This window comes from Teleopsis dalmanni, chromosome 2 (genome assembly GCF_002237135.1).
Source record: "Teleopsis dalmanni isolate 2A chromosome 2, ASM223713v2, whole genome shotgun sequence".
NCBI lineage: Eukaryota > Metazoa > Arthropoda > Insecta > Diptera > Diopsidae > Teleopsis > Teleopsis dalmanni.
In genome coordinates, this window is record NC_051847.1 from 185,644,797 (window position 1) to 185,667,548 (window position 22,752).

Genomic DNA, 22,752 nt, shown 5'->3' on the forward strand with positions numbered 1-22,752 from the left:
ATAACGATCAAATGTAATTAATTAAATCAGCTTACCTTGAAATGCTGGAAGAATATTCTCTGACAGGTGTACGTGTGTCTCGTCTGTAGCTAGTACTAGTATGTGGATCTAAAAGTGATAAAGTACGCTGATCATATGGTCGAATAGCACGTCTACCAACTGTCGCATAACCATCCAAATGTGAACTTGTTGTAATATTTGAACCAGTCGGTATTGTGCCATTCAGTGTATACGATGAACGTCGTTTTGGATTATATGTGCTGTAATAATTACTGCCACCTAGCGTAGTACCACTGCTACCCTCATATGGACTTGAGCTACTAGATGATTTATAACGCATAGGTAAAGAAGAATTGATGGTTGTTAAAAAGTTACTTTCAGTCGAAGTACCATAATGTTTAGGTGTATGAAATGATGGTGACGTTGCCGGTCGTATATCATTAAGACTTTTTCTTGGTTTACTATTAGCTGAAGCATAGTCAAGTGGTGATCTATAAACTGGCGGTTTAAGCTCCGTTCCAACAGGACTCAATTTTAATGGTCTAAAGAATTGTTTTACTATATCGGGTGATTTTGCACGTTCTTCTGCATTTAATTTGCTACTTGAGCGTGCTTTAACTGAAGCCTGTTGTTCTCGATAGAAATCACGTACGGCTGTAGGACCGACAATGCTACTTGTTCGTTTTGGTTTCTTTTCATTGAAACGACTATAGAAGCTGCGACGTTTAATGCGATCAATTACGCTTTCGTTAGGATCAGAACCATCGCCACGTGTTGGTGATGACAATTGTGAGGTACGTGAAAGACGTGAAACTGTTGGTGAAGGTGTGGCATGTAGCATATAATTATCTTCTGAACAAATAGACCAATTATCAAAGTATAATTCTGGTTCATCAGTGGGTGAAAGAAATGTTGAAGTTGATGCGCAATCATCTTGATAGCTACGAGAATCGGATGAATAATTGGCTATATTTTCAGTTGAAGGTGTAAGTAAATGATTTCGATTGATTTCATGTGCTGAAGAAGTTCTATAGCCTGAAGTTTGTGAGGTTTGCAAAGAAGAATTATTGTTATTAGCAATGCAATTGTTATTATTATTTGTTGTATTTTCAACAGATTGTTGACTTGAGCTATTATTAGAAGAATTTTTTAAAGTTCCTGGATATGGAGGAAGATTTGAGTATAAGCCACCGTTACCATTGACATAAGCATTAGTTTTAATGCTGCGATTTGCTGAGTTATCATACTTTTCAATTTTGCCTAAGTCCAGCATTAGACCCTTTCGCTTATCTTTATTGCCCTGTGCTTGAAGCTTATTGTATGAACTGCAGTCAAAGTCAGTAGATTTTATAGGTTCTTCATAACGTTTTGTTGATCTTAAATTAGTTGCTTGATCCTGTATACATTCTGGGCAAGATATATGCTGAGAAAGAGAAGTTGTTGTTGGAGGTGTTAATTCACAATTACAACATTGTTCAATATTTTGTTTCGATTTGCTAACGTTAGCTGAACTTAAATTCGATGTCTGGGGTTTATTATGGATTGGCTGTGCACTTTCAAGTAGTGCATTTGTGTTTTGATAAATTGGTGATGTTGGAGGTGATTGTTCGCGTAATTGTCTTTCTATATTACTTGTTGAACGTGTATTCCGTACTCTGCGGTCACTACCATCTTTTTCAAATCGTTTAAAAAGACCAAGAACTTTATTAACAGTATTCTTATTGAACGTACCAGGCATATCCTCAACACTTACTGCACGTTTAAGATAATTAGATTCAGTGCCAGTATTTGGATTTGAACGAGGAACAGAGCGTTCACGTAGTGATCTTATCATAGCATCTATGCGTGATCGCTTCTCCGTTTTTAGTGGTTTCTCGGATGTGTCATTTGATACGTTGTTGTTCTTCGACGTTTCGATATCATTATGACTATTAACATCAGTATGTAATTTATCAGTCTTTGTAGAAATATCATTTTCGAGGGGTTTATGTTTTTTCTTAGTTAGCGTTAATTTTTCTTTTATTTTCTCTGGAGAAGAACTTGTTGAAGACAGTTTTTTATCGGAAGTATTTGTTGGTAAATTCGAAGTGGATTTCTTCTCTTTGCTCATGGCAGAGTCTCGAAGTTTTTCAAACTTTTGCCCAATAGCATAAAAGAGACCTTTGCTTTGCTTTTTCTCAGGAGATTTCTCTTTCACTTGTAACACAGTAACAGGACTTGATTCCTTAGAACTAGCAGCATTTGTCATTGCTGTTATTGCTGTCGGAGTGGTAGGTGAGAGCGGTGTAGGTTGTGCTAATTTAGACTTTTTAGTTACTTTAATGATTTTCTTAATTGTTGTTGGTTTTGATTCACTGGAGGAAGAGCTATCGATGCTACTTTTACCAGTTGGTGTTACAGAAAATGACTTATCCTCACAGGTAGATTGCCTAGATATACTACTTGATTTTGGTGTTGTACTTGCACTGGACTCGTTGATAGTAGGTATAGCAATGCCACTGCGAGTCACTTGCTTCGTCACTTTAGGAGGTGTTAGTTTAGAGGCAGGGTAACTTTTTGGTCGAATTAGTCGACTTTCACGTGGAGTAAGACAGTTATTATTATTGGTGTTATTGACATTTGATATAGCGTTAGTTATATCAGCATTAGTTGTTGGTGGAACTGATTTCTTTATTTCTAATTTAGTAGTTTGTGGAGTCGATGAAGGAACTTCAGACTTAGTAGTGACTGTTTGATTTGTATCTTTGGTTGGATAAGATTTCGGACGCTTTAGTTTAGATTCTTTTTTCAATTGTTCCAATTCAGTTATTGGTATATTTGATTCTTCTGTTAATGGCATATTTGCAGTTCCTTCGGTAGCAGGAGTTTTTATGCTATCTGATTTTTTTACAATTTTTTTAACTTTTTTGATTACAGTTGTAGTAATTCTACTATCAGCGTCTGTGCTTGTAGATTCTGTAGATTTTTCTTTAGGTTTTACTTTTTTAACCTTCTTTATAGTAGTAATCTTTTCCTTATTAATTTCTTCGTTATTGTATTGTTGTTCTGTATTTTCAGTTATACCATTGTTTGGGTTAATATCAATAACTTTTTCCACTGATACTTCTCGCGGAACAGAAAGGCGAGGTTCATTATGGGAACGTACAGCGGAAAGTAGTTGTAATTCTTGCAATATTTTATCTGCCAATTCATGTTTATCCATTTCTGACGTTATATCTCGTGGACGTGAAAGGCTTCTACGATGCCGTTTAGTTTTGTCATGCAGTAATGAGTTCTCTCCGCATTCTGTATACATTTCCATACTTTTATTACGCACATGGCGAGTACCTTGTTTCTCACTAATATCTTGAGATTCATTAGGAACGCTGTGCTTTCGTTGCATTATCTCATCACACTCATAATTACTAAGGCGATCTCTGCTGGATTCACGAGATTTTTCACGAATTTCACGTAAAACACTTTGTGTTTCACGTTCGCGTAATTTCTTCTCTCGTTGGTATGGTGTTTCCTCGACTTGTGTTGTAACTGGCTCTTCGAAGAAATCAGGTCGTAGAAAACGAGAACGACGTTGTGTAGAACGTTTACGTAGTGAGCTGGTACCAATATCAGTCGTTATAACTGGAGGAGGAGACATGCAACCGCTTGGTGGACGCCCTAATGACGAAGTGTTTGTAGAAGTGGTTGACGAGGAATCTTTAACACTTTTATTTAAATATGGTGAATAGTATTTATATTTATCATTAATGTCACTAGTATATGAAGTGCATAGAGATTTACTATAATCATCTCGACAGACGCTATTGCTACGACTTTTCATAGTATTTGCTGTTTCGTTAGGTGTGGGTATACCGCTTTCACAATCGAGTCGAGAACGTCCTATACTACGACGTCTTATTTGAGTATTTGTATCACCAATTTGATTTTCATCATTCACTTGAGCTTTTGATGCTATTTTTGTACTCGTTGGTTTCATGTTCTCTTCAATGACATTTTCTTTAACTTCATTTGGCAATGTCACACCACGTCCACCACTTTGACTGCGTTTATATATTTTTACAGTGGATATTAATGGACTATTTTGCATGCTTAGTGTACGGGAAAGTTTCCGTGCTTGTGTAGGTGGTAGTTTTGCAAGAAGTTGTTCTTGAAAACATTTCGGTAAGCCTGGTGTTATACTTGATAGTGTTTCCAGATCTTGTTTACTTAGCTGAAGTCGTGATAAATCTAAATCGGCTAAGTCAACTGGTTCTTCTGTGTGTACCACTTGTTTTTTTGTTCGTGTTCGATTTGTTCCATTGTCCGTGAAATCTGAATCTTTCACAGTTGTTGCTTTGCTACCTAAAATATAAAAAATTTAACACGCTAATGTTTTATCTGAAGAATAATATATTCATTAGTTTTATTTGTGCCTTTGGGTTCTTAATATATTTAATTATATATGTACTTCTTGAAATATATAAAAATAAATTATATTATTCTTACAAAATTATTCAAATAAGGAGTACTTACCATTAAAACGAACAACTTATACATTAAGTCTAATAAAATATGTAAATAAAGATACTATTAGTTCACATAAACTATACCTATTTGTAGCGGAAGATAAAAAACGGAAAAATATGCAAACAGTCGATATAAAATTTAATCGGATATCTCTTCCTTAAGTTTTTATATAAGAATTTTTCTAATTTTGTAAAATATTTTTAAATTTTAATACATTTTGTTTTTACGATATTATTCAAAAAAGTTATATTCTAATTTTTTTATTGAAAAGATTTTCCCACTATTAAAATTATTACCCATTTAATCAATTAATTGTTTTTATTATTTTTAATAGTTACTTTTAAAATTGTTTATAAAAACATTGCCCCAAATCGTCCAGTTTTTTCGAAAGTGTTCGAAAGTGTTTGTGTTGTTGACATGGCCCCTCCTAACCGCAGAACACACATACAAAAATAAATGATCGATATTTAATCGTATAATCAGATCGCAATTCAAGTTTTAAATTCAGCAATCAAAAACTCTAATTTAGTGGCACACACCAGATGGAACATATTTACGTAGAATGATGAGCAAAAGTTTCTCTTATCCGGAAAAACAAAAAAGTTAGTTCATCAACTAATACGAAGAGAATCTGCTATGTGAGAACATGATTTTCTGTAATCTAACCCGGGGCGTTAACGGAATATTGAGAATCTGTCATAAGAGAAGCTCTTCGATAATTGTTTGTCACACTACTGAATGTGGATAAAAGTGGTATTCAAATCAAATACCTTCAAAAAGCGAAAAATGAAAGATGCAAACTTAAGCAAGCATTAATGCTGATAAGCAGAAAAAGAAGAGTTGTCTCTAGACTGACCACAGTCATTACTAGCTTATAGTCTATTAGAGAGCCTCATATTCATATATTAGAGAGTCATAATCGCAGCTAGCGAGAAGAAGAGAAAACTATTTTTTATTTTCTTTGTGCATATCAAGTTCTAAAGACTGGAATCAGTCGAGCTCTATTCAAAAATCATTTAGTGGCCTCACAGTTTAAGACCATCTCCTAATCTGACCAACCAACTAATAAGCATAGAATTTTTTGAATAAGATTGGAGTTACAAGTTATCATCGTATATATCGAATGAAACTTACTACGTATTACTTACCTTTTAATTTTAAGAAACTTCTTTATAATAATTTATTGACTATTATAATTTCTATTATTTAAATGTATGGAATTAAATCCAAAAACAACCAAAAGAATTTTGTACGCTAATATTTTGTAGGCAACAATTTGTTATTGCTTTTTTAAAATAAATTATTTTAAAATTGTTTGTATTTTGTTATTGGACAAATTATTTATACAACAACAGTGATACAGACCAAAAAAAAAAATTAATTCATAAAAAGTTAATTAAAAAATATTTTTTATTTAAAAAAAAATTGTTTAAGTTTTTTCAATGTTAACAAAATTATTAACTTACGTGCAGCAATAGCAACAATTAGGAACAACAAACAAGAAAACAAATAATATTGTTAAAATTTTTGAATTATAATTAAATATTTTATTTGTTTTTATACTTTTCAAAGTATTTATGAAAAAATATATTTTTGGTTTTTATATAAATGTAGCATAATAAATACATTATAAAAATATTATTGCTCACAAATTTAAAAAAAAAAATTATGTTAACAATTTAAAATATGATATGATTTTTATGCAATAAAGAAAAAATAATAATATTATTTATTTTTTTTTAAACATAATTATTTCAAAATATAAAAATAATTATAATATTAAATACAATAAAAAATCTAATATTTTGCACTTCTAAAATTTTTTAAATAATTTTTCAAAAATTTTTGATAAGGTTCAAAAGTATTTAAAAATATTTTTGTTTTTTTTTTTGAATGAAATGTGTGAAAGAAATACTAAATAAATAAATACTTTGTTAGAATTGTCCAATAATCATTTAAATAATCATTTAATTTAAAAGAAATATGAGGCATTACAATGAAAGAATTTTATATTTGATAAAAATTTTTTATATGTTTGCATATATGATTACGGGCATACTTCAATATTAACTGACTTAATAAATTTATTATAAGTTTAAACAAAAGCAGTTATAACAAATTTAATTATTTAAAATTCTAATTAAGTATAATACTATAGAAGTTTTAAAAATACATAAAAATTGCCATATATCAATAATTATAAAGTTAATTTTATTCAGTAACTAAAATAGTTCAAATTCGTGAACCGGAATAATTTTTATAGAACTTTAATAAATAATAATTAATAAATTTTTTAATTACTTAGTTTATTATTGCGACGATCAGAGAAAACATTTTTATGAATTTGTGAAAATCAATGAATCAAATAATTAATTAAAATTAAAAATTTTCAATTAAAAAGATTGAAAATATTAAAGAATATATAATATTTCGTTATATATAATTTTCTTTTAAATAAAAATAAACCTTATCAAATATTTTTGAAAAAAATAATATTACTTCATTATTCATTATAAACATTATTCATTATTTGTGTGTTTGCATTTTTCTTATATAAAACTATATATTATAATAAGAAATTATTTATTTTTCTTTATAATATTTATAGCAATACTTTTACGATTAATTTGTCCGTTATATTTTTTATTTGAAGTTTATTTCATATATTATTTATTTTATTATTATTTACTTGATGCTTACATGTTTATAATAATATATTTTTAACTTTTATAAATTATAATATTATATTATAATTATTATATTTATTTTTTTTTTGGAGGATAGTTTTATGTTTATTAACATATATAGTAATATATCTAAATTTATTTTATTTTGGGAAGTAATTATAATATTTTTAATATTATAAGGAAACTTTTTTTAAAATACCTTTGCAACTGGTGTCATTATTGTTTATTAATTACTTTTTATATACAGTTTTAATCCATTTATATGCTATCCAAATCTCAGAAATTTTCTGAATTAAAAGACATTAATATATTTATGTAGTCAAAATTGAAATCATTCAAATTCTACTTCTTCCGACCATCATTATTTGACTAGAAACATTATTCCATTCATAGAACTCTTCTAAGGTTAAGTTTATGCCAGTAAGCGAAGGCTGTCGAACTCGGAATAAATAATAATCCAATCGAGTAATGTCAGAAGTATACAGTAAGAGCATCAAAGTTTTCCGGAAAAGATCTTTCAGTTTGTAATATACAGAAGTGGAGTACAACCAGAGGAGAGTAAATACCTCAATAAATTTTAAAAATCAGTTTAACATATGTTACTTTTCAATATTAGAACTATATCGGCCTTAAGGCAAAAAGTGTTAAAAACTCGATGAGTTCAAAACCAGCTGAAATCTTTATTTAAACTTAGGGTGCTATTCAAGGGGAGGTCTTGATTCTATACAAAGTGAGCCCCTATCATGTTTAATTTACGTCACCATTCACTGGATAGTGACGAAGTTTATATTGTGTACTGTTCTTCTCACAGCTGTGGAAAGAGAATCACTCGAAGATAGAAGATATTCTTTCCTAGTATAATTTTTTAATCCACCGGTCATACACACACTATAACACTGATGATTTTAAGAGACGTGTTCGATAGATTTTTTCTTATATAAGAGTAGCCAATTTGGGTGTAAATATCTGTAGTATATATCATTAAACCTTGCCATCTAGTAAAACTTTAAAAATTGTTTGCATGAAGTAATTGGTACATTCAGATCCTTTAGATATTTCGCACGAGCTTTTGACGGAATCCCTCTGCCAAATTCAGCTGTTTTGCTATTGGTTTCGATATTCCAGTGAATGGAAGTCATAAAGTTTTACTCTAGCTTTTTATTTTATTATTGAAGGGTTTGAAATAGCGAATATTCTATATTTTATACTATATTTTTTATAATTATGTTTTAAATTTTCTTTAAGTTCATTTTTATACCAACTTTCGTTATACATCATTTTGCATTATATTTTTAATATATATATTAATCTTTTTTATTATTTTTATAGATGTTTTTAATTTTATTATAGTTTATTATGATTTTTATTGCTTTCATTACAATTTTATATTTATTATAAAACAATACTATTGTTAATTTTAAAAGTTAATAATATTATTTCTATTTATATACTACAGTCATTATTATTTCAATTAATATTGTTACGATTACATGATTATTTTTAGGCTATTCTAAATAATTAATTATTAATATTTATTATTTAAATTAATTTTATGGGTGCTAAAAATTAGTTAACATTTTTTTTATTAATAATAAATGAAATAAAAATGTAAAATACTTAATTTTGTGGATATAATGATTTTGTAAATAATCATTTAATAAATCAGAATAAAGATTTGAGCGTTATTAATGAATTTGAAAATTTTAATATCAAAAATTTGTTAAAATTATATGTAAATTAGAAAACTAGTTCAATTAAGGTTGATAACTTATGCCGAATTATAAAGTAAATTCTATATAGAATATATGTATATATTTTATATAAAAATATAGCTTAGATTAATAATATTATAATGTTGACTGAGACTGATGTGTTATAAGTTTGTGTTATATAAAATTGTTGTACGAGGTGTTGCTGTTTTATTATTTTGTTTGATTTCGATCTTGGTTGTGGTAGTAATGGTTGGGCTGCTTTTATTATTTAAAACATGCATTTTAGGAATTCGTATGCCAACTGCAAAAAGCGTTTTTTAAATAAAATTAATAAATTAGTAAAAACTAAATAATAAACAATTATAAATAGTTATTAATTAATAATAAAAAGGTAGACAAATTTTTAAAATTATTAGTTTTTTTTTTCTCTCTGTAAGTTAATTAAATTTATAAGCATTAAGAAGCGCAAATTCATGTTTGTTAACAAATAGAATTGTTTTAATAAATACAAAATTTTTACTTAACATTAACGTCATAATATAACATATTTGCATTAAAAGAAAATAATTGCATTTCAATTAAAAAAAAAAAACAAAAACAACTGAAAGAAACATTCAAAAAACATATTAAAATTAGTATAGAAAAAGGTTTACATATTTCGTATTCAAAGTTTTGGACATTTTTTTGTTTTATTTTTAAAATATATATATAGTGAAATTTTATAAAATTTTAATTATTACAATTAAGCACAATTTAAAAAAAAATTATAATAAATTCTTAATAAAAGAATTTTAAAATAATACATAGTTAATATATTTTATAATATTGCTTAAAAAAAAGCCCAGAACTCAGAAATTTGTTTTTATATTTTTAAATTTTGTTCAAATATATTTATATATATACTTTTTTATATATATATAAATTAATACAATAATTTTTATTAAATTAATTGTTAATTAATTAGTGTGAAATTGTTTATTTATGTATCGATATGTACAAAATTAAGTGATTATTATTTAATTATTGCTTTTTACAAAAACAATTAAAATAAAGCTTTTGCAAAAAAAATACTACAATTTTGCTAAATAAAATTTATAACAAAACACAACAAATGTTTAGTATAAATGTGTTAGAATTTTAAATTAAAAAAAGAAGAAACTTAAGAAATAAAAAAATTATAAAACAAATTTAAGGTAGCGGGGCCCGTTGCAAAATATACAATTTTTTTAATATAAAATTTAATAAATTATTTATAAATTCTTTTGGTTGTATACGCGTATTTTTAATCTTTGTAACTCTTAAATTTAATAAAAGTCAGTATTTTTTAAACAGTTTTGTTGTATCTTTATTTAATTCGATTTGATGCTTCATCATATGATAAATTAATTAAAAAAGGATAAGTAAATAATATTTTTAATTACAGTAGATCTTTTTATTACAACTTTTAATAACATTTGAATTAATAAATTTTTTTTTTATTTTTAAAGACATTTTGTTACAAATTAATTGAAAAAAAATATCAGTGGTAACGGAATTGATAATAATTTCATTTAAGAGATATATATTTGCACATAGAGCATAATATAAATATATATATACATATATATAATCAAAAATTCATAACTCGAAGTTCCATTTTCAAAGAAAAGGTTCAAAGGGTCCAAAAAGGACCCTTCGAGTTATAGAATTTGTTTGTTATTGTATGTAATTTGCTTTCTAAGCACTGTTGCACTCTATTTAGTTCGAGTTATGGAGTTATGGTTTGACTGTATATATATATATGGAGTTTTAAGACATTCTAAGAGAGTATGAAGTTAACACAATTTAAAAGAAAAACCCGTAATAAAATTTTATTACATTTGTTATTTAAAGGACCTTATTGTAGAGTTTTGGGTGTATACACATTTTTTGAGGTTCTTATAGAGATTAGTTCTACAGTTAGTTGTACTTGTCTGAAATATATCTGAAAACTTAATCCAATTCAGTTAAGTAGTTACAAAAAAAAACCTATTGCATTTGTTATTTAAATGGAATTTTAATAGATAAATTGGGTATAAATATATTTTATAAAGATTTTATACACATTGATTCTACAGTTAGTTGTACTTTTTTGAAATGTTTATAGAAACTAAACTGATTGACTAAAATACTTTGAGATATTGCTTAGAAAATTAATAAATTTATTAAACACAAGTAACCTTCTCAATTGTTTCGAATTATACTAATTCATATGATAATCCATTTATAGATATTAAGAAAAGTATATTTTTTTTTAAAGATTTATAAATATTTGTATTTGTTAATAAAATTTATGGGCGTGTTATGCATGAGACATCGATTTTACGCTGGATTTAAGTGGAGCTAGCTATTTTACATAATTTTTTTTACTACACTATATGTTGATATAACATATTTTTCATGATATCGAGTTGTTTAAAGTCCAGAATTATTAACGTGATTTCCTGTCATGTTGGCTTAACATCACGATGTTCTTCACATATGCATCGATACATTGCGCCGATGAATGCCCCATTGAAATTTCCTAAGTAATTCCGCCGGTTACCAATGAAAAAATATGTGTTGGACATAATTTCCTCACAAAAGGTACAACAACAACAGGTCATATGGCCCGTCAACTTGTTGTCGCGGCCTAATGCATACACTAATTTCAGCATAATGGTCTTTTGGCTTCGAGCAAAAAACAACAGTTCTTCTTCCTCACCCTATCAAATGCTAACCCTTTTATTCAATTTCATATATCGATTCATATAGTCTTCATAGGCTACAACAACAAATTCATTTTGCTGGTGGTTTTTATTTAAAAATTTTTAAATTTAAACTTGATATCTCGAAAACTAAGCTATATTGAGGTACACTCAAATTAGTATATTTATAATTGTGTTATTATTTAGTTAATCTAGGGAACAAATTAACATTAGTTTGTGGGTCTATTTGGAGTCTGAAATCTGATATCTTCCAACATTGAATTATATATGTATTAACATAAGTTTGTGGGTCTATTCGGAGTCTGAAATCTGATATCTTCACACAGATTGAATCATATATGTATTAACATTAGTTTGTGGGTCTATTCGGAGTCTGAAATCTGATATCTTCACACAGATTGAATTATATATGTATCCATCTAAATTTTAAAATGATGATTTCAAAGTGATGAGACCAATTCCGTACCAAAGATTACCATTGTTAAATAATACAAATTTTACATAAATTACAATTCTTCACTGACATAACAAATAACTTGGAACATTTTTATTTATGTAAACAACACACTGCACACTCTAATACAAATATTAAAATCAAGTAATTTGAAAATAATTTTAAAAATTAATATTAAAACTTCTATTGCTAGTTACTTTTTTCATTTTAATCATTGTTACACAAAACTTTGAATACGATTTAATATTATTTTTTTTCTTTTGTATTTTTATAATTCTTTTTTTTGCTATATGAAAAATTAAGATTTTTAAAAGGACATTTAACACAAAATTAAACAAACAAAAATAATGAGAACTCATGGTACAAACTAATAAAATAAAAATAAATTAATTTTAATAATTTCAATTTTTTTTAAAATATTCTAAAAAGCTTATATACTATAAAAATGATAAACAATAAATAAAAAATAAAAATTGCGGCATTGAATTATTGAAAAAAAAAAAAGATTTAAATATAGATTGATATAAGTTTAAAGTTTAAAAAGATTTTACAGAAGTTTATGTTTGTAAATATTTTTGAAAATATAAAAACATAATTGCAATGTAATACAATATAAAAAAGTTTTTTTTTTTTGTTTGCTTTCAATATTTTATAATAAAATTAAATAATTATTTAATATAGCACTTTTTGTTTTTATCATTTAAACAATTTCAAAATTGTTAACCATTGCAAATTTGTTTTTATTATATTTTATTGAAGCAAATTGATATTAATTTATGCACATTTAATTTTTTTTAAATTAAACTTTTGCGCTTATTGTTTTGTTTTTCATTTAAATATTTAAACATATGTATTAATAAATTTTTTCTAATTAAACAATTAATGTTCTAAAAATTTGCTTTTTAATCTGTGATATTCACCTCTTGGCAGAGTTGCACCTGTGCGGGAAAACATTGACTCCATATCACTGCCCAAATCACGTGATATACTGTGACGCCATGGTGCGCCCAAACTGTTACCGCTTTGATTAATGCGACTAGAAACGAAAAATATAATATATTATATGTATATGCAATTATATACAATCTAAAAATTGAAAATCAAATAAAATTAATTTCAAATAAATATGTTATTATAGTTATATTAAATTATTGCAATAATAAGCAAATTGAAAAGTGGAACAAATCAACAACTTACATGGGGTTAAATATTGGTATATGAGAGTATAGATAAGATTTTGGAAAATATTACAAATGCTGGGAAGTACTATAGGAAAACAGTATATTTAAACAGGTAGCATATGAATGAGAAACTAATTTTTTTTTTATAAAATTTGGTTCAGCCTTGTCTTTTAAGCAAGTTATCTTAGACGCCTATTTCTTAATTTGATATCCCAACACACTTCTTTTTTTGCGGCAAGGAGGAGTAGAATATCTACCCACTGACCACAAACTGGCGACCCGGAAAGTGACTCCCTCATTCCTAGAGACCTTGTCCTACCCCGGGATTACGTTAGTATAACTTTGAGATGATATCCCAATACGCTTACCATAAAATGGAACATGGTTATACCAGATGATATAAACACCAAAAATAACAAACTTTTGCCAAAAGTTGTTACTTGGGGCCACATAAGTATTTGAGATTATAATATAATATGTTATAATATTATAAAATTAAGTTCTAAAAGTCTCCTATTATTTCTTTTATTGGATATAATAATAATTATTGCAGTGTTCCGATTCAATAGCGTGGGGTGTTAACAGCTATTAAAAATAAAATTTCATTTCGTTACATTAAAACAAGCCTGATTGCCTGTGATTGTTTATATCTCTATTTCGACTAAAATAGGATCGTGTGTGAACATGTTCTTCTCGATTTCAACATTCACGATTTTTATTTAGAAACATATATCTAACTAAGGTTTGCAGGTCAGGTAAATTATTTTTTGTGTAGTTTAAATGCGATACAGTTTTACTCTGTATCCCTGTGTTGTTGTTGGACCCAAATAGTAAAACTTTTAAGTCATAAAATTCAAGAATTTGCTGCAATTAACGACAGACTTTAACGACATTGAGTTTAATGCTTTCGCATCTATCCGTCAGATAAAATATGTTCTGTTCTGATTCCAATATTCTGCTTTTTGAATAGAAAGCACTTCTGCTAAAAGGACAATGCAGAAATCGGTAAGTATGAGGTTACTTTACGTACATATATAATTATTTTAATCCAACACACATCATATGAATGTAACAGGTTCATAGTTATTTATTAAAAGTAAGTATCTCAAATTGTAGTCTTCAAAAAAAATTACTGTGCTTTCTTCTAAAATATTTACTAGATATATTAGACATCATGTAGAGCAAGAAATAATCAGAATGAAAAAACTATATTCCTAACCTCGAATTATAATTTGTACTATTTGATGTAGTTGTTCACATTAAAATGATCTTTTACATAAAAATGGCTATATTAATTGTTTAAATTTATTTATAAAATATGTTGTTACTTTTTTTTTTTTTCAAAACTTACAAGCAACAATTTAATTTGATGTTTAGATTTTTTAATAATTGCAAAAAGCGGCTTAGGTGGCATAGTATATAGCGTTGCTTAAAAGTTAACCACCTATAAAAGGTATACCAATATATATATAAGTTAGTCTATACTGTAAAGGAAATGTACGTATAAAAACTATTAACTAATTAAAAGAAGTGTAATCAATAACAGTACATAAAATCTATTGGAGAGGTTTTTTAAATAACATATGTACAAAAATCATTTTAACGTCCACAAACACACCTCGAAAACAAACAACCTACCCTTTAGACTAAATTATCAAAAGAGACTAACAATTAAAAATAAAGTATTATTTACAAAAGTGCTAATTTAAGCGTAAATACAATCTAATAGAAGAATGAATTGGAAAGTTGATTATAGAAAATAAATTAGGTGGAAAGTTATGTTAGATCCTTACAGTACTTACACTTGTTTTTTCTCAACAGTTTCGGTATAGGAATATGTAATCTGAGATCTTCAATTTTATTTTATTTAAATTTAAAAAACAAGCATCAAATCAAATATTGCACCGTGTTTATATGACATGAAAAATATTTTAACATTTAGTTTATATTAATATTTGTATGTGATGTCATGTAGGTTAGTGCATTATTTAAATTTGAGATAACAGCATTTTTTTTTATTATAAATGATATTGGTGAAAATAATATTCCATAATGTATTATATTTTTTAAGTGTTCACACGCAGCATGAAATAAAAATATAAATATTGTTTAGTATTCTTGCAATTGCAAATTTTGTTATTTTGCTTTAAAAATTAGTTAATTTTTTTTTAAATTATAATTTTCAATGTCATATTTACCTGCCAAATGGTTCTTGACTCCAAAAAGGACTTTGTCCTTGCCTCATATTGCTTAACAATCTACTTGAGTTCGGAAATCCAGCTGTTAAGTCATTGTTGACGTTAATACGATTTGTCAAGGCACGCACCTAAAAAATAATTAATGATATCATTAAAATTATTTAACATTAATAGGAATATATAATTAACAATAATTATTAATAAATAATATATATAATTTTATGTAAATTTCTTAAATTAACTTATAAATTATCTAAAACTTAACATACTCTTTGCAGTAGTGTAGAGAAAAGATTTTCAGCTGTTAAGATTTCAAAGCCGTCATCATCGTCTTCCTCGCCGGAACTTTGGGAATCATTATCTTGACTTATTTTCTTAACAGGTCTCGAACTTCTATAATTAAAAGATAGTGGTTTTATTTAAAGTATTTTAAAAAATTTTAATATTTGACTATTCATTTTATAGTTCACAAACAACCATAAATGGCGCGCTAGTGAATATATATACTATATGCAATATAATATTATATATATAATTATAAATGTATATATAATAATATATAATAAAATATTATGCACATAATAATAATTATTATATATAATATAATAATATATACATAATTATAATTATAGCATATAATATAATATTATATACATAATTATAATATATGATAATAGCCATATATAATATATTACTATAATATATATAATATATTACTAATTATAATTATATAATTTTAATATATAATTATTATAATAATTATAATTATAAGCATAATTATAATGTATATAATAATTATTATTATAATAAATAAGTATATAATATATAATTATAACATATAATTGCGACAATAAAATATATTTATATATATATATGTAATGTTATAGTATGACTACTAAATAAATTATTTTTTTATCTTTAACATTAATTTTCTTTGATAAAAAATTTAACAAACCTTAGTCTATGAAGAGTAAATCTTGGATCTTCATCTGCATCTCTATTCATTGTAGTCGTACGCATCTTTTGGAATGGTAGACCTTCATCAACACTGGTATCATTTAGTAGCGAGCTAAAAATGTGTTATTTCATTAAATAAATATATGGTTTGTACATTTGAAATTATACCCAAATTGGCGTGTAGGGCGTAAACGATTAAATGTTGAACGGCTTGATGTTGTTGTATGACTGGATTCGGATGGTTCAATACTACCCTCTCGAGGTGTTATGAAGCCACCACCTTCCATAGCAATTGGTATAATAAATTCTCGTGGGCTTTTCTTGATTGGTTGTGAAGAACCAGTTATTGTCGATTGTGACACATTGGTAGTTGTAGTATCAGATTCTGAGTCAACAGTTGATTGTCTCGAAAGTGAGCCAGATCTGAATGTAAGCATATAATAATACAATAATAAGTTCAATACAAATTAAATAATAATTACGTACCTCGCAGTTGTATTAGAACTGGTGCGTGTATAAGCAGTTTGTGGTCGTTGTATTGGTATAATATGCTCTTTGGGTTCTAGACTAGTTGCACGTGTATTAAATGCCGTTTTAATGGGACTGTAAGGAACTGGACCTTCTCTTGGTGGTGCACTGCGCAAATCAGCAATTGGATGTTGCATTTCGGTAGTGAAACGCATTGATGGTTGTTCAACAATACGTGGTTTAATTTCCAGTTGTATTTCAGTTTTTGCAGTTTTACGCCGAGGTAATGTAGCTGATTTAAGCGTTATTGAAGCTGTAGACGTTTTTACAGCTCCATTATTTGGTTCCCCTCCCGGTGATGCTAGTTTTTTTTAATAAAAAAATAAAAATTTTAAATTAGATTTTATTTAATTTATTTTTTGCATTAAATTTTAGTGATAAAAGTAAAAGTATTCAAAAAATTGTGTTTGTGAACGTTTAACATTGAGAAGCTATATGAAATGTGAGTGATTTGTTTGTGATGAGAAGTGACCACCTTCCAAAAAAATATATACGTTTTAAATCTTACCTTTTTGTTATTGTTAAAATAAATACAATTAAAAAAATACAGTAAAATAATAAAAAAATTGTAAATTGTTTATAACAAATAAAAAAATAAATTAATATAATTAAAATTTTAGAAGAAAAAATTCAAAACAAAAAGTTAAGCCTAAAGAATTAGGACAGTTTCCAAACAGTTTGAACTTTAGAACCAAAAGTTGTCGAAGCTGTTCGGTACTATACAAGTTCTTAGCCCAAAAATCTATCACGTTTTTTTTTTCAACAATATTACAATAATAATGTAAAAATTGTTCGTAAAAGAACTCTTGTATGGTTCCATTCACCTTTCAAGAAAACAATTCGAAGAATAGAGAGCTCTCTTCTTAGATAACTTTGGTATATAAATGCTTAAGTGGAAGGAAAGCTTGCAGCTACTACAATTAATTTTCAACAACAACGAAGCAACAAAATACAAATAATTATTATTATTATTGTAATATACTTAAATATATTAAATGCACTTAAACAATATAATCCAACTAACGAAAGAACGAACGAACGAACGACAACTAAACTTACATTTCCACAACATCGTCGTCGTGGTCGTTGGAGATGTATTGTAAAACGGTTTTGGCACATTATTTATAATGTTGATAGTGGCGTTGGCGGCGGTGGCAACAGGAACATTTGCAACAAATGAGGTTGGTTTAAGATGACTTGGTTTTTGTGGCTGGTGATGAGGTTGTTCGGCTTGATGTTGTTGTTGTTTTTGTTGATTAAATATATTTGGGTTGTTGTTTAGAGTGGATTGCTTGGATGAAGAGCACGATAAATAATGTGGATTGATTGCATTATGACCATGATTATGATTAAAACCATCAGCAGCAAAACGTCCCATTATATTTTGCCTTGCTGCGGCGAGGGCAACGTTTGCTTTTGATAGCGGCAATGGCGTTCCTTGAAATGGTAACGAATTGTATGTTAATGGTGAGGTTGGTGTTGATTTTGTAACAATTAAATTGTTATTAGGCATATTATAATTATTATTTATAATATCATAATTATCACCAATGTATGAATAAAAACCGCCACTGGGCGCACGCATTTGTTCGTAGCCCCCGCCGCCGAAGCCATGGCCTATCGATGGTGGCCGACGTATAGCTAAAATAAATGAATCAATGATATGAGGTGAAATGAGATGAATATGCAGCAATAGTGTGATATGTGGTGTGTTATAAATATGGGAATGGTTAGATAGTTTTACATAGTTCATTTATATGTCTACATTTAAGACGATAAGATAATTAACATATACATATAATGTACATTCAAATTTATTAAGACTATACAATGTGATAAACAAATAGGTCTGAAAGATGTGTACAGAAAAGTACACTGATTTTGGTACATCAATAGTAAAGATAGTGGATTAAATAACAACGAAATTTTATAGGTCAGACTGACGGAAAATTATAAAAAATTATAATAAAAATTACAACAGAATATATATAAAACCAATTATTGTTAACAAATATTATATAAAAATCAGGAAATAAAATTCAAGTCATAAAAACTTTTAAATAGTATTATATTCACATAGTATATATAGATATATGATGTAAAGAAATTTATTGGAGAGAGCAATTTTAAAGTAATACTAGCTAATGATAATTATTTTAAAAAATTTGTTCTATATATTTAAAAAGTATATAAAACGAAATACATCAAAATTTAATTGACAGATCTGTTTATCTTTAACAATAAATTGTTTGTATTATTTTTTGTCACTTAGTTAAATAATAGGTGAACGAAGTCCACAGCTAACTGGTATTATTACCAACAGTTCCTATAAACGCTATAGTTTTTATATTTATTTAAGTCTGTTGTGGTATTGTTACTATTTTAAAAACACAGAAAACAGATCTGATTTCAGTTTGACTCCCTGTAGTAAAGGGTGAACGACACTTAGTAATCGGAAGAGTTGAGGCTTCGGGTTCCAGAAATGATCCGACAAATGCTCAGAAAGTACTTGTCTTTCCAAAATACCAAGTGCCAATAGCCACTCGTGACAGGGACAAAAGCACCGACCTTTTTCGGATTAGAGCAACAATAACAGTGGCTTCGGAACGTAGACTCAGCTGTTTTTGACTCGACTTGGGTTGCAGTTTTATGATCATTTGAAGATTTGGTTAATTTTTTCTTTTGCTGCTTGAAAGAGTAAGCACTTTAATATTCTGTCAGACTTTTTAACATTATAAAATATTAAAAAATGATTAATAAAATATAAAGTCTTATTTTTAGCTATATAATTTAGATTTCTTCATTGTTATTTGCATTTTGAAATATTTATATTTTTTAGCTGGCTAAATTACTCTCTCTAAAATCACTCTCTACATCTTTACCAATAATATCTTATTTTACATATGTATTAATATATAACATATTAACTATTCTATTAAATTATACTAAAGAAATAAGGAAATTAAATATAGCTTTATAAAAACACTAACCTGGCTGTATAGCATTTCCTATTATGGCACGAGCATTTTTAAGTTTACGTTCTCTTTCGGCTGCTACATGATCAGTTGGGATATCATTGACACCGATCTTTTCCGTTTTGGCACATATTTGATCAACCTCTTTTGTAGATTCGTTTTGCGCTTGACGCAATAATGCAATCGAATTTTCCATTGAACGACGTGCATCATCCAATAACAATGATGACACAGAATTTTTAGAGTCACTTGTTTCTACCGTAGATGACATTTCATTCTCTGTTTTATCAGCTGTACTTTCTAATTCTTGAGCAGCTGCTGCGGCTGCAGCTACTTGTTCTAAAGCACGCCTTTCTCCAGCTGTAGGACCTTCTGTTTGTTGTGGAGGATTCAATGCCTTTCTTTCGAATTCCTTTTTATAACTACCAACACTAACACCGGGTATAACAAGTTTTTTGGGCTTATCACCAGCATTGCCAGCATTCATTTGTTGAAACTTTTCTGCTGTTTCCAAAATACGTGATTTCCGTCGTTCGTTGAATTTATTTAATGGTGATTCATCCTGTAAACTACATTTACGTACAAATGGTGGGACAGTGGTGGGTACAGTTGGTTTAGTAATTTTTGCGGGCTGTTCATTACTTGTCTTATCAGCGGACATTTGACCTATCGCATTAACCAAATCAGCTGTTTTGTGCTTATTGACGAATTTTTTAATAACTTTTGTAGCATCTTTTTCTTCTGGTGCTTCTTTAACAGCATCTAATTTTCCTACAGTTCTTTGACGTGATACTACCGGTGAGGGATTTGGAACAAAATCAGTAGCAGGTACTGTTGTGCTATGAGGTTCATCATTTTGTATTAACTGTTCCACCATATTACCTACTGCTTCCATATCTTTTTGAGAAAATGTTTTTGAAGGTGTCGTTTTCACAGTCGGTGGTAAGGTCTCTTCAGTATTCTCAATTTGTTGTTCATCAGTTTCCATCGGTGTTTCCGAGTTAAGAGTTCCAGCTGCCGCGGCAGCAATTGATGATACACTACCAGGTTTTTCTTTTTTCTTTAATGCAGCCGATGCATTCTCCATAGAGATTGTGGTTTCAAGTTTACGTTTTGTTTGTACAGGACTTTGAGCAGGTGTTATTGTGCGTGTAGGAGATGGCATGAGTGCAGCTTCGCCGCCAGCTAGATGTATCAAACGGCAAAGAGAAAAATAAAAAGAAAGGGAATGTAGTTATGAATATTTGTTATATGAAAAGGTTAACAATTTTAGTTTATTTGTATTTGTCTGTTCAACAGTCAAAAGCATATGTACATGTACAGGAAGTTAGAGGAATTCAGATATGTCGATTTGGGAGATCGAGAGAGAAAAGAGTTTAACCGTTTTGTTATAAATTAATTAAAAGTTTAATAATGTTTAATATATCTATTTAATTTGCATTTTGTAAATTTTAATATATTTTATGTCTTAAAAATCTTCTATATGAAATTGTGATCGTTCGAACTTTACTTTCATTTCTTTTTTTTTTTTCATTATATATAAATATAATTTGAAACTAAGGTATAATTTGAAACTAACTTTAACTCAGCATTTCTAAATTTTACCGAAAGTATTAAAAATGTAGTTTAATATATTTAAGATGAATTCGAGACTTGAAGTCTTAGTCATAGAATCACTTCTTTATTTTATCTAATTGCACAGTTATACCCAAGTTCACACTTCCGTTGTATTATCATCGTTTGCAAAATGGTTGTTGTTGTTATAACCCGCCGGGACCTGCTTGCGGAGTCTCTTTGGGCGGTGTTGAACGGTACTTGGTCGTCGTAGGTGACGAGTGACTTCGGGACATAGACCCGACCGTTCTTTTTGCAAAATGGTGGATTGAAATTGTTATAAAAATTGTATAAATATTTTTGTAATTTTAAATATTAAATATTAATATGTCTGTAACTTCATTTATTAATTTTAAGTTCTACTACACTATTTTTTTAAAGTTTTTTAACCGATTTCTGATTTAATTTTACTTCTAATTCTGAACTTTATCTTTGAATGTTTTTTATGGTTATAATATAGTTTATGTTTTTGATAGTTCTGCTTTTTATAAAATGTCAAGCCAAGTTCTATTTACAAAAATATAAATAAAATTTATAACTTACCAGCAACCATGTCTAATATTCTTCGTTCAGCTTCCGTATTAGCGCCCATATCACGTATTGAACCCACAGAATGACTTCTGGGAACACGTTCATTACCTTTGCCCGCTGAATTACCATCGGCGGATGGCACAACCAATTGTTCAGCTGTAACAGCAGCTGGTGTTAAAGAAAGTAAAACATCTAAACGAACTGGAGTTTGATTCGCCAAGTCCTCAGCTAAATCTAAACATGATACATTATCACTTTGATTTACCCACCAATGTGAACATATTTGTTCAATAGTTGCACGTTTGCGTGGGCAAACAGTTAACATATCACGTATAAGCGTAGAGGCACTTGATGGCTTTTTCGGTTCATAATAATCGCCTTGGCTAATTTGTTTAACCAGTCTTTTAAAATTAGAGCCATCAAATGGCATTGAACCATAGACTAGAGTGTAAAGGAGCACACCAAGTGACCAGCAGTCAACTTCTGGCCCCTGATAAGGAGTACCTTCAACAATTTCAGGTGAAGCATATAATGGAGAACCACAAAATGTTGCTAAAAGTCGCTGATCATCAAAAACATTTGAAAGACCAAAATCTGCAATCTACGTAAAACAAAAAAAAAAAACCAAAAATTAAAAACAAAAGAATAAAAAACATAAATACAAATTTTAAATTAATGGTTATTAG

General features: G+C 28.0%; 1 protein-coding gene across 6 annotated transcripts in view; it reads right to left on the bottom strand.

Annotated features, from left to right (window-relative positions):
• Positions 1-22,752, bottom strand: part of LOC119679474 — a 93,971-nt gene that overhangs the window by 332 nt on the left and 70,887 nt on the right. For 3 of the 6 annotated variants that reach the window (XM_038091849.1, XM_038091850.1, XM_038091851.1), the window contains 11 exons: positions 22,079-22,667; positions 19,937-21,106; positions 18,006-18,587; positions 16,905-17,247; positions 16,587-16,841; positions 16,417-16,530; positions 15,731-15,854; positions 15,462-15,589; positions 15,066-15,113; positions 13,003-13,118; positions 36-4,338 (listed from right to left, as the gene is read on the bottom strand). In XM_038091849.1, the coding sequence (XP_037947777.1) occupies positions 36-4,338; positions 13,003-13,118; positions 15,066-15,113; positions 15,462-15,589; positions 15,731-15,854; positions 16,417-16,530; positions 16,587-16,841; positions 16,905-17,247; positions 18,006-18,587; positions 19,937-21,106; positions 22,079-22,667 (7,772 nt within the window). The remainder of the gene's footprint in view (positions 1-35; positions 4,339-13,002; positions 13,119-15,065; positions 15,114-15,461; positions 15,590-15,730; positions 15,855-16,416; positions 16,531-16,586; positions 16,842-16,904; positions 17,248-18,005; positions 18,588-19,936; positions 21,107-22,078; positions 22,668-22,752) is intronic. The other 3 variants (XM_038091853.1, XM_038091852.1, XM_038091854.1) reach the window with 3 other exon arrangements.